Genomic DNA, 16,581 nt, shown 5'->3' on the forward strand with positions numbered 1-16,581 from the left:
CGATACGCATTAGATTTTAGCCAAAATTGTTCAATTTGTCTACTCGTTCGATTCAGCAGCATCAAAGAAAACGTAATAACCAAAAGCTTGGCCTGCACACAAAAATTAACGAGGTCAATACATTCAACTTATCCGATCCTAAACTAGCCATTGATGACAAAATTTGCATTTGGATCTATATTAAAAGATCGATCCACATGAGATAGTGTATGGCACTGTTGATATCTCGGATAGACTGTTCTTTACGTCACCGATGTTAATTTCTACTTGTACAAAATGAACATAAAGGATTTACTTGTACATGTACTACAGTTTGCGAGCTTTGGAGAGTGCAAGGCTAGATTCAAGACAGTAAGCTTTTTTTATATCAATCTCTATATTTTTTACGATATTTGTTTTATGTGTTACACTGTATGAGTCTTTGTGTGTCAATGTATCTTTGTATTTTTGTCAATAATGTTGAAAAATTGATGACAAAACTTTAAGCAATTAAGTCAGTACTAGTCACATTTCCAAGCCGGGGCCCGGCCGGGTTGTTTGCGTGAACGAAAAATAAACAATTTGTATATATGTGTTTTGCTGTCATATATAATAATTTTCGTTCCATATGACTGCCCGGCCGGGCCCCGGGTTGGGAAATGTGACCGCGCCTTAAACAAGCCTTACTTACCTGTTGTGATTGCTGCTGTCCCAGCGCATTTTTCACCACCTCCGCGGTAAGAAGTACTCGGCCACTCGGAGAATAACAGCACGATCTTACCGCCTCTCCGCACGTGCAGGTCACGCTGACGGTGATGTTTGCGTCCCTGCCGAACTCACACGCCCTCCGCGTGACGACTGGATCCGCACACGGTGCCGACCCGTGCCTGGCCGGGCATGTTGTTAGCTCGTCCGACGTGACGGCGCTGTGGCCTAGACTGAGCCATATAACAATGATGACGAGTTTCCCAACCATGGCTACATCGAGCATTTGCAGAACTAACGTCCTTGCCAGATCCGCCAAGCTTCTCTACTTCTCTCCTACCTCGACTGAGGAACTTGAAATCGTGATTTGGTATCTGTACTACGAATTCGTTTATAAATAGGCCTAGAACTTTGCTTCTGGCCTCGTAGCCGTGGAAAGCTTCAGACAATCAGGAAGCCCTACATTGAGCACCAAGTTGTAATTTTGACCGATTTTTCCAGACAAAATCAAAGGTAGAGACGCAGACAATCAACCGGCTACATTTTTGTATTCAGGCGTTTATTGGGAAATCAGTCTGCTTCAGAAGAAAGCGTACTCTGGTAGTTTGGGCCTAGGTCGTGTTGATTTGATTACATGGATGACATCCTCGCGAGCATGAATTTTCGTCCGTTTCAAAAAAAGTTTTTGACCATACTGTAAATCATATAAAGCAGCATCAAAATGAGCAAATATATTCCGTAGATGGCAACAAAAAAAATATTACAAGACGATATTAATGTCGTAGAATGCCAAAATCAATTCCAAAAGGAAAAGAAGAAAATGTGAAGAAATGAAAATGAACAGTCTATTATTCACCATACTATGCTCTGTGTGTTTAGTCATTTGTTCAATCTTAATTTTTTTTCATGTCCGCGTAGATTTCATACTGAAGGCAACATTTTTTCCAAACTGTTTTTTTTATTTTCACGCTCGCATATTAGGTTTGGGGTTCCCAAAAGGATGTCATCCATATAATCAAATCAACATGGCCCTACAAAGGGTGCCAATAGCTGAGCCATGAAACCGCCCCGTAACGTTATTTTTGTGCAGACACATTACTTTATGTCGATGCCTTTAGGTCATTTTTTTTCATGTGAAGTTTTGTTGGAAAAGGAAAAAAAAGTTTCCTGGAAGACAAGTTTAACCAAACTTTTTTTCTACTCCAAAGGAGTCAAGTTTTCTGTCTGTCTGCCTCTCTCTCACTCTCTCTCTCTCTTTGTCTCTCTTTCTCTCTCTTTCTCTCTCTCTCTCTCTCTCTCTCTCATACATCGCTTTTACGCTGTTACTAGTATTAGACGTGTTAGTTGAGATAAAAGTTACAGCGTTGACCACATCGCAATAGTAGTGGGCACGTATGACTGAAGAAGTACAAAATCACGTAATGCTATTAATGAACACCATACTTTTATTGTGGATCAGAATGAAATCATCGTCTCATATTGAATCACATAAAAGATACTGGACAAAGAATCAATCAGTAACTCATCCTTCCTCTAATCAATTCAAGAGCTCGTGACAGTATCATATAAGTTTCATATACATCAAACAAATTCAGTGAGATATCACATAATACTGAATGGTTTCAATGAATTAAATCTAAACGTTTGGATAACAAATTGATATCTATCAAATCAGGCTAAAGATAGTGTCACCAAAATCATCCGGAACAAAAGATTGATATATGAATATTGTATCACTTACAGAAAATAGCGAAGTGTTTACTCGTTATTATACGTAAAGAAATCCACGTTACATATACAAGTATACTGTATTACTTATATAAAATAGTGTACTGTTAAGTCTTGTTATACAGAACCCATGACATGTGCATCATTGTAGACGGTACATGTATATACCGAAGATGTTAGTTTGATATTTAGTACTTTTTAAGAACTTTTTAAGAACATAAAATTGCAATAACCTCTGATTGATAGATTGATAGATTGATTGTTGGATTGATTAATTGGTTGGTTGGTTGGTTGGTTGGTTGGTTGGTTGGTTGGTTGGTTGGTGGTAAAGCCATGTGTGAGATGACGTGACGTAGAAATGTTTATGTCTCTAAAAAAAGTCTAAGGTAGCATGGACGAGGTCTTCCGTTTCAGCCTACACCCGTTGCCCGGTTTTATGTCCGCTAGAGAAGCCCGGCGCTCCGAAGTGTTCCTGGCCCGTCTGTGTTCTAGGTGACTGTCGGTTCTCGATGATGTTGACCCCGCCGACGATGACAACGAGGAGCCCGAAACGGTGAGCTCGTCCGAGAAACGGACAGTCTTAGCCGGGACTCTCTGGTTTGCCCTCCTCCTACGGGACAGCTGCTTGAGGTTTTCCGCGCTGCATTGCTTTCCGCGAAGCGCTGAGTAGGGATCTGCGGACATGCGTCTCTCTCTGAAAGAGCACAGCGACAGTCTGTGGCTAAAGTCCGCAGAGATGACGGGACTCGTGGGAGTGCTCAACGGGCTGTCAAAAACGGACTGACTACTGCTACCCGAATACAAAATGGACGCTCCCCCACCGGTCAGCCTGCACGCTGTCTGGGCACAAGTCATGTCGAACGACACTCCAGGCAGCGGGTTACCAGAAGCTAAAGACGTGTCATTTTCATGACCACTTGTTTCCTGCGTATCGCTTTCCATGTTCTGTACTCGTTCAGCGTGATGCTTCTCTGGGATTGGAGGGCTGAGCCTTAGGTCGGTGTTCGCAGAACAGATACTGTGCCTTGCGTTGACTTGCGGTCTGCTGGTGACGGCCTCGGCCCTTCCTGTACCCTGGCAACTCGCACTGGACAGGCCCGGAGGACTCGAGTCACACCGACACGCCGAGGACTTCCTGACGCACTGGCATGACGTTACCTCCCAACTGCCTGGGCTGTCAGGTGTCGAAGTTATTGCTGCTTCAGACGGCGGTCTGGACAGGTTGTGTTGGACATCCTGGTTTTCCACAAATGGAAAATCGGCAACCGCTGGCCGCGTGGACGAGGGTGCGTGCTCGTCGTGGAGGAGGCAGAGGGCGGCGCTGAAGAACTCGGTGGTGTTCCTGGTTTCAGGCGGAGGCGTCAGGCAGATTCTCGGCAGCACCGGTACAGTCAACGCCGCCGACTGTCTTCGGTTGGGCCGTTTGATCTTCTCCGTCGAACTTAGCACGGAGGGAGAGGAGTCGGCACGGGTGAGTGGAGGTCTTTTCAGCTGAGTTTTGTTTTCTGACCAAGTCGTCTTCTTTGGCGACATCGTTGACGACGTGAACGTGGGCGCGTCGGGATGGAGATATTTCTGCTGACTCCGCCTCCGGACTCGACAAGAAGCGCCGTACCTGCAAGGGAACCCCGTCAGCGGGCTGCCGTGCTGACTGAACGGTGCGTCGGGGCGGGTTGACTCGCCGGGAGACTGCCAGGACCTCCTCGTGGACAAGGACGCGTGGGAACACGTTCTCGAGATCCTGCTGTACATGGAGGCCGAACGGCGCTCAGAGGTTGTATCCAGAAACTGCTTGGAAAACTCGATGAGGGAAAGGGTCGGCCGGTGGGTGGTCTTCTTGAACATGCTGAGGCCGTACACTACAGGGTTGAGACAGGAGTTAAAGATGCCGAACAGGAAGAGGACGTCGAAGACGACTGGAGACACGATCTGCCAGTTGAAGAAGAGGATCCAGACCATGGTGACGAAGTACGGCGTCCAACAGAAGATGAAGCTGGCCATGATTCCGGCGGTCGTGCGCAGGGTGTTGTTCCGGGCCTTCAGCAGATGTCGCTGCCGTGTCGGGTTGGTGGTCTGGAAAGTACCTAAGACACCAGACAACATCTTAGTCGTACTTAGTCGTTAAACACTTGATCCTTGTGTACCCTTGTGTTGGAATAGATAAAATTAAATTTCAAATTCAAATTCATCTTTATTCATATTGGCTTGACATGTTAAAAGTTCAGAACATGAATTGAGCCAATATTTGACAACGTTTAAAAGACACATATAGAACAGATCGATAATAACTTCATTAAAATGCGATTAAAAACACTTTACGCTGACAATATATATTATATCCTCAAAGAACAAGTATTTATGCATAATTTACATATCGCTGGGAAGCAGTAAGTTGTAGAGTTGTTTAAGAATCAGTTGCCAGAGTGATAATACAGTTTCAGTGCTCTGGGTATATCCCGCATGACAGGATTAAGTTCAACATTGTACTTCACAACATTGGGGGTATGAAATTCTCTTCCCAGAATATGTTGAGAGCAGCAGGGAAAGGGTTAGTAGTAGTTGTTGTAAGATTAATTGACGATGAGTTGACCAACCTTTATCCTGTCCCTCCTTCTTGAGGCGGATGAAGATGAGCACGCCGCATGACAGGATGATGAGTAAGGGGATGGGGTACATGATGACCAGGACCAGCCCGTTGTACAGCTGCTCCTGCCACTTGGCCGTGTAGAAGCCGAACGTCACGCACTGCTGGAAGTCTGGCACCGGGCTCTCCACGTGGAAAATCACAGCCTGGAAAAACAATTAACACGAGACGCTGTGATGGAATCTGTTAATTAGATTTTTATGTAGATACCTATGGGGTAATGAATTGATGTTGCGCAACAATATACAAGTGGACTTCTATCACGTGGTGAGCACGGGCGGGGCACGACCTGTCTTAGCCAATCACAGTGTGAGCTTGATCGGCCCTAACCAATTACAGTGCAGATCTACACGTGCTCCTAAATTTGCCGCGTCTTTCAGAATTTCTCGGCCCACTCGGACGCGTGTTTGCAAAAGCTGGTGTTTTACACCGAGGCGAAGGGCGGTTTAATATACCGGCTATACCGATACCGATACAGATACAGAATGATGAAAACAACTGACCTGCGGGATGCTGAAGAGTATGCTGAGGATCCAGGAGACTGCAACCATGGTCCAGCGCCGCTGGGCGGTGTTTCTGCTCATCGGCTTCACCACGGAGATGCAGCGGTCTATGCTGATGCAGACGGTGAGATAGGTGGACAAATACAGCCCCAGCACCTGGAAGAGACAATAACAAAGGTTGCCAAACCTTCGGCGTCGTACGTTGGTGAAGATTACTAATCCAGGGTACGTAGTAACCGTAAGAAAGTAATTTAGTCTTTTCAAACTGGATAGATAGATTGAAAAGACTAAATTGCTGATTAAAAATCTATCCAGTTTGAAAAGACTAAATTACTTTCTTACGGGTACTTAAGTGTCGTCGTTTTTTTTTCATTCAGGTGAAAGACAAATATAGACATATAGTGGTAGTGCAGCTCATGTTTATAAACGCCACCACCAAACAATTAACTACAGAGACATAAGAATAAAACTAAAGGTACAAACCTATATATATATAACAAAATATGATAGACATACATGTGATGATGAATTTAATGAATGTGAATTATGATAAACATTAATGAATAGACAAGAAACAAACAAAACTGTATAAAAAGATTCTGAGGGTTCAAGTCCCATCCCCTAAACCCAGTGACAGATTGGACATAATGAAACAGGGATAACAATAAAAGTGATAATATTAAAACTAGTTGTAAAAATAATAATAATAACAATAATAGATTAGATCTCGCAGTTTATGCATCATCATTTCCTAAGGCTGTGAGTTTTAATGAGTAATCCAACTACAACAAGAAATTGTAAACAAAAAAAAAAAAAACCTTAAAAATACCCTGAAGTAAACGAAATGAAAAAGTTGTACCTGGAGACTTTTGACGAGTTTGCACATGCCGTTTCCCGCCAGCCAGGCCACGGTGTAGAACCAGATGCCCAGGGACGGCATGGTCACGAACCTAGATGTGCAAGAACGCAGAAACATCTCAGAGCTACCCAACTGTACATGTGGAACACACTCCAGTTAACACACTCTGCCCCTACACTGTCATCCTTCAAAACCAAACATATATTCAGTTTAACACACTACATACTATCAGTATCATCTGCGTGACAACTCGGTCAATTTGTTAATATCACTACCTCGGTAACTATGTACATACCAGGAAACTTACCACTGTTAGTAATCCTATTTAAATATTGTATAATGTAGTCCTGATAATTTGTATATAATTAATTGTATGATACAAAGTATATTATTGTATATTTCACTGTGTATTTTATTAATTGTGTTTGTATGTATGCCTAATAACTTTATTTTCTCCCAGGGTTGAGCCTTAATAATAGTCTATGACTAGTTGGGCAACCCTGGCTGTTGTAAGCCGAACTAATAAATAAATAAATAAATAAGTAAATAAATAAATAAGTAAATAAATAAATAAGTTAATAAATAAATAAGTAAATAAATAAGTAAATAAATAAATAAGTAAATAAATAAATAAGTAAATAAATAAATAAGTAAACAAATTGGTCACGAACGTCACGATGAGGTCGGCGATGGCCAGGTGCACCAGCAGGCTCTGCAGCGGGCGTGATCGTCTGTTCCTCCTCAGGCAGCAGGACATGATGAGGAATGTGACGTTCCCGACGGTAGACAGCACGAACGTCACGGCGACGATGATGATCTTAGCCATGGTGACGTCGGTGAAGCGCGGCAGCGGGAACTCGAAGGAGAAAGCGTCGCTTGAGTTGGTGGTGGAGTTGGGGGACAAGAACGCGTCCAGTTGATCTTCTGTGCCGTTCCACGCGGGGTCCAGAACGCCGGACGAGTGGACGCTCTCAGCAGCCATCTTGTGATGTTGGTCTTGCCTTTTACTTCACTGATTGTCTATTGCCGTCCACAGATATTGGCGAGATTGTTTTATTGGTCAACTTCTAGATCTCACCATGAAGAGACTGCAATAAAGAAAAACAACCAACATGCCAATACATATTATCCACCAATATGGCAATATTTCAAAGAATATAGTATTAGTAAGGCCATGTCGATTATGGATGACATCCTCTGGTAACCCCAATAAAAAGGTTTCAGATCAGGCAAACAAAGTTGCCTTATTATAAAATCTACGTGGTCACATCGAGTATGGTCTGGCGAATGATATGGAGACTCTTCATTTTCATTTCTTCACATTTCCTTCTTTTCACAGATTTACAGTATGGTCAAAACTTCTTTTTTTGTAAACGGACGAAAATTCATGCGAGCGAGAATGCCATCCATATAAAATCAAATTAAATGAACATGGCCTAAACCAAAAGAGAACAATGTGTATGGCATATTCATTCATTCATTCATTGATAACGTAGGGAGGAATTCTAAAAATGATTTCCATGAAAAAGCAGCTAACATGTAACAACTGTATCGCGTTACCTGCCTCACAGAGCAGATAATTTGAAATAGTCATAGTTAAAAAAAATCTACATGCGGATAAGAAAATCGTGGTACAAAATTCTGTGGTAGCGTTTTAGTACTAATGCAATCATAAACATCATAAACCTTGTTAAACAAGAAATGATATCTACATTGTGCTACATTTACTGCCAACTATTACATCATCCATTTGTCACTGAAACAACTTAGATAGATAGATAGAATAGAAATAAAAATGTTCAATCATTGTACAAATGGTTTTGATTCAGTGGGAACACAGCCACCATCACATTTTAAGGAATGAAATACATCACTGCATCAAAGTAAAAGACAAAACATTAAATCAGAGCCTTGTCTTGTCTCCTCTCTTCATAGTTATCCGCCATCTACCTTCCGGCATGGCAACAGACGTCTTTGCCCTTTTTCTGCATGTTGACCACTGTCAGAGGGCAACAAAATTTCTAGTTTTTTTTTAAAGCAGGCGAAAATTAATACGCGCGCTGATGTCATCCATGAAAATTACTTGCTGTGGCCTTAGCGGATGTGGCTTAGGTCTATTCCCTCTGTCCTTCGACACAAATGCCTTTCAAGGATTAAGCCCGAACCAAGTAAGAATGCTGGCGTCGTGAGTCTTAACCAACAAAGGTCAATCAGTAGCCATTCGGCCAGGAATAGACGCCCTAGATTACAAATTCTCCAAATCCTAATCTCCTTGCTTGTCTAACAGCTTCTGGAAGATACGCCTAGAATACGTCGGTGAAGGTTAGACATCCAGGTAATAAGATACGCCAAAAAACAGTTACTCAAGCAACTGGATATGCTTTTGGAAACGGTCAATCTTCTTCCAAAATCATGTCCATTTGCTCGAGTAGCTGTTTTTTAGCACACGCCTGGAATATTCGACATACAATGAAAAACGTTGATTTTTTTAACGGCATGGAGCTCTTACTTACTTTTGTCAGAAACAAGGAGAAAACTAGTAATGTTCTGCCCACCTTACATTACGTATAAAATATCTTTGTTGATTAGGCCACACCAAGTAAAGTTTATGGATGACGTCCGCGCGCGCATTGATTTTGGCCTCTTCCTAGAAAAAAAAACAAGAAATTTCGCTTCCTGTAACTATGACCAAAGAGTCACCACAGTGTCTCAAATCGTCAGATTGACGTGAAATCCGTAACGCGAAGAAAGTGTCTATTGACAGGGCCATCCTGTCAATAACAGAAAAATTTTCACTGTCCACTGTTCCACCTAATTTATTGCTGTTTTGATGATGAACAAAAGACTTCTTGCTTGTTACACAGTGCAAGGAGGTTTTTTTAACCTCCTTGCACAGTGTCACCTCATTCAATTTGTGTCCTAACATTTGTCGTCTCTTACTATATTTCTAATCTAGGCATCTTGTTTTTTAGGGCCCTTCTTGTTTTTTTTCGCCCTCTCGCATTAGATTTAGGGTCTCCAAAGGACGTCATCCATAAAATTTACTTGGTGTGGCCTTATTGTCACTAGACATAGAATTTACATCTAATTATGTACGAGTACATTTCAACTTAAGATACCCATGCATGAACGTCCATTCGTTCTTTCTGGAGTTATCCTCAAAGTTTTTTTTTTTCAACAACGCCCAAGCAATTCCCAGCTTTAACCAGGTAAATGCAATGTAGGCGGACAGCTATCAAATTAAAAATTACGTGTCTTTTCTTTAATTATGTAGACTTCAAAGTAACATGCGACTGGAATCAAATTGACAGGCTTTGATAGTTCTGTTCATGTAGCGATAACCCGTTTTTCCAGTGCTTTTGATTGAATGGGCAACATTCAAAAATCCAGTCCGATATTTATATCCTTTAAAATGGCCCGCTCACGAAACGACGAAAACATTATTACAAAACGCAAAGACGTCAGTACAAAGACGCTAAGGACGTTATTATCCCATTTTGCAGACAGTACTCTGGGATCATTACCCGCGGTGGGCCAACGGATGTGTGCGGTTTGTTGTGCACTTGTTGCCATGCCTCCCGCCATACAGATGAATGAGATTTGATTTTAGAAGAAAAAAAACGCGTCTGAGCCCAGCGTAGTACGAGTATTAAAGGGTATTGCAACAGCTTCCAACGAGATAGAAAGGAAAATGTCTTTTCATCTTCTTACGTTGAATTAAAAAGGAAAAAAAATCATGTCTTGTAAAACTGATATAAAAGATGATATCCTGTAAGCGAGATGCGACAAGTGTTTCCGAAATTTTCAAACATCTATTCTTTGAAGTTTCAAAAAGAAGAGTGTTTTGAACTGTTCGTTTAAATGGAGTGACAAGACTCACTTCCCCTAGGGGTATACGTGTGGGCGAGGTCTGCAGTTTCTTTGAGTTCGTCTCTCATGTGTCTACAACCAGTTTGCCGTATTCCTTTGAAGTTGTCCGCATCTGTCGTTTCACGTAGCACACGTGGACATTGCTGTTGTTATTCCATGGGCTATATGAGATGTCGAGTGTGCAAGTTATCATATTTGGCTATTTGCCACAACCCTTTCTTATAACTGTATCAAAAGGCGTGTTCCATATAGGGTCATGGGTTCAAGGTCAGCTAGCCGGGACAAAGCTAGCACTCTGCGACGACTATCATGTCAAAATATGTTTTACAGATTCCCTACTTTCCAAACATTTTCAGGTGCGTCAAACAGGTTTCTTTTTTTGTCCACCGCATGCAACATCAGTTGTCATTAGGCCATCTTGATTTGATTGTGGGAAAGACGTCAGACCCAGATAATTCATGTAACACAAGATAAACGACAAACCGTGTCCGTTTACATGCGCTAGGCGATGTGGCGTAAGTCCGGTGGCGGTAGTTACATGTAGGTGCCATCCTATTTGCTACGAGGCTCCTTGCACTCGCTCGTCCAAAAAAAATGTGCAAGGGGGCCAGTAGCAAATCGGATGACATCCAGGCTAAACATGCCGTAGCACATGTTGGAATCGTGAGTACTTCTGTGCTTCCCATGCTGATGCCGTCACCAATGGTTTCTTTCAAGAAAGAAAGAAAGAGGGGCGGGCAATTTGGAACAGTCCAACGCTTGTGGTTTTTGTTACAGCTGCCTCAAGTCAGTTTGTTTACCATTGAGCATATGGAAGGGAAGACAAATCTGGTCGTCTGTCCACAGACCTTTGAAATGATCGCTTCTTATCTTTTGCATCGTGATCATGGCGCGAGAATCTTTAGCAGCTTTATTTGAGACCCTCAGCAGCTTTGTTTAAGATCTTACAGATGTGACAGGAGCCTTACCACTGACACTCAAGATAAATCTCAGGATCACCATATACTGCCACGCGATATAGTAGAGCGCGTCTAGCCTTCAAGAACTGTTAAACACTGTCAGTGATGCATTTAGCTCGTGTGTTACGACAAAGGGCGGTTATACAGATACAGTTACAGATACAAAATACTAACGAGTTTCATATCCCCAGACACTGTAACTACATGCCAAAAGACACTGTAACTACATGCCAAAAGACAGTGTAACTACATGCCATACGTGTCCTATTTAGGTTAATGTTATTTTGGAGTCCCAAAAAGGAAGAGGATGGAAAAGGTCGAATGGATCATAATCCTAGTCTCGTCGAAGAAAAACAGATGGTACTAGATCCCATTTCAAGGACGAGCGTCTTTCATATATCAAAGTATGACGCTTTAATATTACATGAAAATCCAAGTTTATCTGCATCAGTCAATGTCGCAGGTGTATAACGCCATGCTTTACCACGCGGAAGGTTTGCGTTGCTTGGGAGTATCAGGATCAAAAGAATCGCATACAGCAAATAACGAGTCCCAGTCGACACGGGTTAGGATGGTATATGAACATTCCAAATGAGTTACGTCTAATAAATATACATGTAGATACAAATATGCGCAATATGTATTCTGCGTATGTGAGTGGTCAGTCTATCAACTTACTGGAAGTGGTAGGGATAATAGGATATATTCTGTAGGGTATGTCGACTTATGAGATTATGTCGGCTGTCAATATGTTGCGGGGATCGGTATTAAAGCGTTTGGCATGCCATTTTCGGCTCGTAGGGCCTGGAAAACAATGTTGTGTTTCTAGCTAGTTTCGTCCTAAAAAAGCTAGGATCGGTGGGTAGGGAATCCTTTTTTTTCTTTTTAGATTTAGACCGAAGTGATGCAACAAATATAAAGTAACAATGTAAAACTGAATTGCCACAAAATCAGGGGTGTCTCCACGAGCTATCCCTCCGTTTTCTTGTGTGAAAGAGACTAATATTTCACAAGATTTACTGACTAAAAACTTGCTTCTGACCTGACGTTTCAAAGGTTTTTTTTTAATTCAGACATCAAATCAAAAGTGTAATGAACTTGCCTGCGGTCGATTTGTAATGTTATATTTGGCAGCAAGACACTTCTCACCCTGTCCTTGGTGCTGAAAATATAGCAGATAGTGCGTTGGGGTAAAGCGCTATTTTTAATGAGTTTTCTCCGGATGATTTCTTGGAATGATGTAGAGACGTGGTTGTTTCGGCTGCAAAAAGGGCTAATTTGCGCCACTGTATGTGGGCTACCTTATACAAGCTAAACGCAGCTGCGCCTTCAAAGGGCAAATCTACTGTCTGTGATTAAAGTGTTTTGGTGTCATTTTACAATCAAGAATGGCCGTTGTTGGTCTCTTTATTAGATAGAAAATGGCCGCTACTATACATTTTGACCGTATAAACCGTATGAATGAGATACATTGTGTACAAACAATCCGTCCTATAATACATAGGTGCTTATTTTGCTTGCTGGCCAAGCCCTTGGACCGCAGCTGTGGACCAGCAAAAGCAATCAATTAGCGATCCCGTCACTCGAACAATCTTAGAAAGGATAACCTTACGCCTATGTATCTATGTTTTTTTTCAAATATGTTCATGTACCTTTATCTTCTAATCTTTTTCCATTCTTTTCTCATTTTTGCACATGGTGTGTTGAGGTCTGGAACTTCGAAACCACAAAAACCTTGCCTGAAAACTCACAATGTTTCGCTGTGAAGAATATCATTCCTATAAGTCAACCGTTTTTCAAACATTAGACGTCTGAATATCAGGGTAAGAAATGACCTACCTCATATCCCATGGAGTTAACCTCGCAAAGGAAGCAATCTTTTCCCTGGGGAGAGATCGCCAAGCCAGACTAGAAGCGCAGGAGTCCACTGGAGCTCTCAGCGGCAGTCTGTTTTATGAAAGATGGCTTCAACCACCAAACGCTTGTCGGCGTGTATAATTCCTCCTTGCCATTGGTCTATTCAAAAAAGGAGGCAGGCGCTTGGTAACCGTCAAACGGTAAGACGTCATCAGCTCCAAATTAAATACCGCTCACTGGAGATATAATCAAACAAACAAGCAAGCATGTCTTTCGGTAGACCGTCAAGCTTTCTACGATAAATATAGTACAGAATACAGCGAAGTGTTCAGGAAAGAAGAGCTGAAGCGTGTAAAAAGGAAGAATAATCTGTTGACGAAACGCTGCTTACACTTTGAACCGTGGCCCTATCGCTAGCCCCGCCTTATTTTAACCGATTGTAATCCTAATCGGCTCGAGTCACTGGTAGCGTCAACAAAAATATGTGGATCACAAGAGTCTAAGCAAATATCTAGGGATGATGACTACATTTTGATCCGCCTGTTGCTATACCAGAACAATATAAATTTGATTCAGAGATCGCATGGTAAGTCTCGAAGTTAACACCTTTGCTGAGAATGTTACATTTTCGGCTCCGGGTTATTTGTGAATGAATAGTATAACTTGGAAATTTGTGAATGGATCTTAATGCTACTGGATATTTGGGTAGGTGACAGCATAACAAAGAATAATGTCGATTATGGGCTTCCTTGTGACATTCTATGATAATACAGAGGCATAAGGACATATTTTGCCGTAGATAATGAGGACATGATTGTCGGCGAATTCAAAGGTATAGGGTGGTTGAACTCTAGTTCACTAAAAATGGGTATCGCGGTGGATTTCGTCCAAACAGCCATATTTTTTGGTTTCTTTTGCCCTTATTCTTGCATTCCGACTTGGACCGCTTCTTGGACAATGTCTTAATGGGGTGTGACCTTTCACGTCTTGAAGCATTTGCTGTGGGACCTAGCTTTCGGACATCTCTTCTTATGTAAACATCTCCATTCCGGATCTTTAATGCACAGCTTTCTAGGGTGGCAGGACGCCATTTAGATATCAATTTTCTCTCCGACGACGCTTTAAAATACCCCTTACTTCAGGGATCCTCTGGATCTTGTTTAAAATTAGGATAAATCAAGATTTCATTGCTAAAAGTAACTGTTTCGTACCCTCTTGATTTAGAACATTTAGCATACAGGCATATTTAGAATCCTACCTGAACAGACAAGGGGGTGGGGGGTTAGGACCAGCGCTTTTAGTTATATTCAATTTGCCCCAATATGTCTGCTCTGTATTTCTTTTGTGTACATTTGTGTATATTTCTATGTTGTATTATATCTTTGTTGATTATTTTATGTTCGATGGTGGCGCTGATATACGTTTTATCATCTTGAGTGCGCCGGCAATACGCTGTCTTGTATTTTTTTTCATGTGATCATAGTAAAAAAAATGCACACCTGTGACATGGCCTAGAACAGCCTCAGAGACCCTCCCGTCTCTCATAATCCACAAATCTGAGAACAAGAACGGAGTACTGAAGAGTAAAACCTTAGTCAATTACGCTAACCGTAAATGATACTCAATACTAAGACTCACCGCATCCATAGCAACTTAGCGTGCATCCAACGAGGTTTTAAACCTCAACCCCGATTTATCTCAGTTCCATTACTCTGCTTAAATCATCAAAGACATGTGAAACAACCGGAATCTACTGCCAGGCAACGCGACTGCTTCTTCCCGGATGTTTCTCAAATAACTGCCGTTCCACTTCGATAGTCACTTTGCAGATGATCTTCTTATGTCTAAGAATACACGCACCACATCCGCATTTTAAACCATTACGTGCAGAGATTATTATAGATATTAAAATAGAGATAACGCTAAATGTTGCCTTTTGTAGCAAGCACGATAAATCATGTCTATTTTCCATTCCCTATTTCTGTTATAGCATTACTTTTTCTGTACCATTCAGTGTCTTGAGTAGAAGTAGTAGTAGTTGTAGGAGAGTAATTTAAACCTGCAAGGATTATCATTTTCTATGATATGGTGAATGTTCTTCAGCACATCCACGATACATTACACTCCGACCTTTGCCGTCGAAATCATGTGCAGCTTACTGAAAGACGTCAGTAGAACTATCTATAAACATCCCAAAAAGCAGTTACTCAAGCAAGTGGATATGATGTCGGAAACGGTCAGACGTTTCAGCTAGTATCCACTCAGTCACTGACGAAAGCTAGTGTATACTACCTGAATTCGAAACGTCTGACCGTTTCCAAAATGATATCCAGTTGCTTGAGTAACTGCTTTTTGGCGTATCGTATTACCTGGATGTCTAACCTTCATCGACGTATCTTTAAATATCTCTCGCTTTTCAGATATCAGCCATGTTTTGACGGACCGGGCACGAGTCTATGGATCATGACGGTTGTGTGAACACTACTGGCACAGGGTATTGACCGGTGAGGCAGATGTACTACAAAGCGCGGCCTTTCAAACCGTAAGTGTGTGCTTGGTTACCGCGGCTTGGTTAAAGGTAAACAAACCTCTCCACCTCCAGCCGCTCAGGTATTGAATGAGACTAGGTAAGTGTAGATTGACTTTTTCAGATTTGTATCTCATTTGCTCGGTACGATGCACTCGACACCATATAACATCGGGAGATATACAAATGAATGTTTATTCAGGAACCCTTCTACATTTATTGATTTACTCTAACTCCGAGCAACAAAAGAATACACAGACACGTTTGACCATTGAATAAAGGTTTGGGAATAACTTTGAACACAGTTAAAAGGCTCGACTTCAAGGGTTGGCTCCACGATCTAAAGCACGTTATTTTTTTCACTGTGAAATGCCAGTAGTTCGGCATTCATTTTGAGAGGTTACGGACATCCCATTTCTGTTAGTTGAAATACTGTTATTCTAGTTACCACACACAATTTCCCAGAAATTTCTACATCTATTACCCCCCACCCCAAATAAAACACATTTCTACTACTAAAATCTTAGAATACCGCTTTAATATATTTCCTTTCTTTCGACAACCAAATTCGTTACTTTATCACATTCCTCCTCTTCATGTGTCACTTCGTTTTGAACATTTCCAACTCTTCGGTAAAACAAATGAGTTAGATGTCTTAATTTTATGGATGACATCCTCTGGAGATCCCAAAACTAATGCGAGAGGGCGTATATGAAAAAAAATCCAGCCAGAAAAAATGTTGCTGAACCACAGGATTAGCTGGTACGTGTAGTGTACATTTGCAGTAGTACATGTAACGACAAGCCGGCACATGCTGGCCTTTTGCGACATTCATGAGTCGGCTCTGTACTGAGTTCTGAAGTTCTGTAGAGCCTCGGCAGCCTGGGTGCCATATTCCGTGGTTAGGTCATGTTGATTTGATCATATGGATGACATCCACGCGCGTATGA

General features: G+C 41.8%; 1 protein-coding gene across 1 annotated transcript; it reads right to left on the minus strand.

Moving 5' to 3' along the window:
- Positions 1 to 2,663: 2,663 nt before the first annotated feature.
- Positions 2,664 to 7,499, minus strand: LOC109483222. The gene is made up of 5 exons (XM_019786201.1): positions 7,090 to 7,499; positions 6,419 to 6,509; positions 5,560 to 5,715; positions 5,007 to 5,202; positions 2,664 to 4,496 (listed from the first exon to the last, which is right to left on the minus strand). Exons 1-5 carry the CDS (start codon positions 7,398 to 7,400, stop codon positions 2,794 to 2,796), a joined length of 2,457 nt encoding a protein of 818 aa, XP_019641760.1. The 5' UTR covers positions 7,401 to 7,499; the 3' UTR covers positions 2,664 to 2,793.
- Positions 7,500 to 16,581: the final 9,082 nt, after the last annotated feature.

This window comes from Branchiostoma belcheri, unplaced genomic scaffold (assembly GCF_001625305.1).
Source record: "Branchiostoma belcheri isolate BF01 breed outbred unplaced genomic scaffold, Haploidv18h27 scaffold63, whole genome shotgun sequence".
Taxonomy (NCBI): domain Eukaryota; kingdom Metazoa; phylum Chordata; class Leptocardii; order Amphioxiformes; family Branchiostomatidae; genus Branchiostoma; species Branchiostoma belcheri.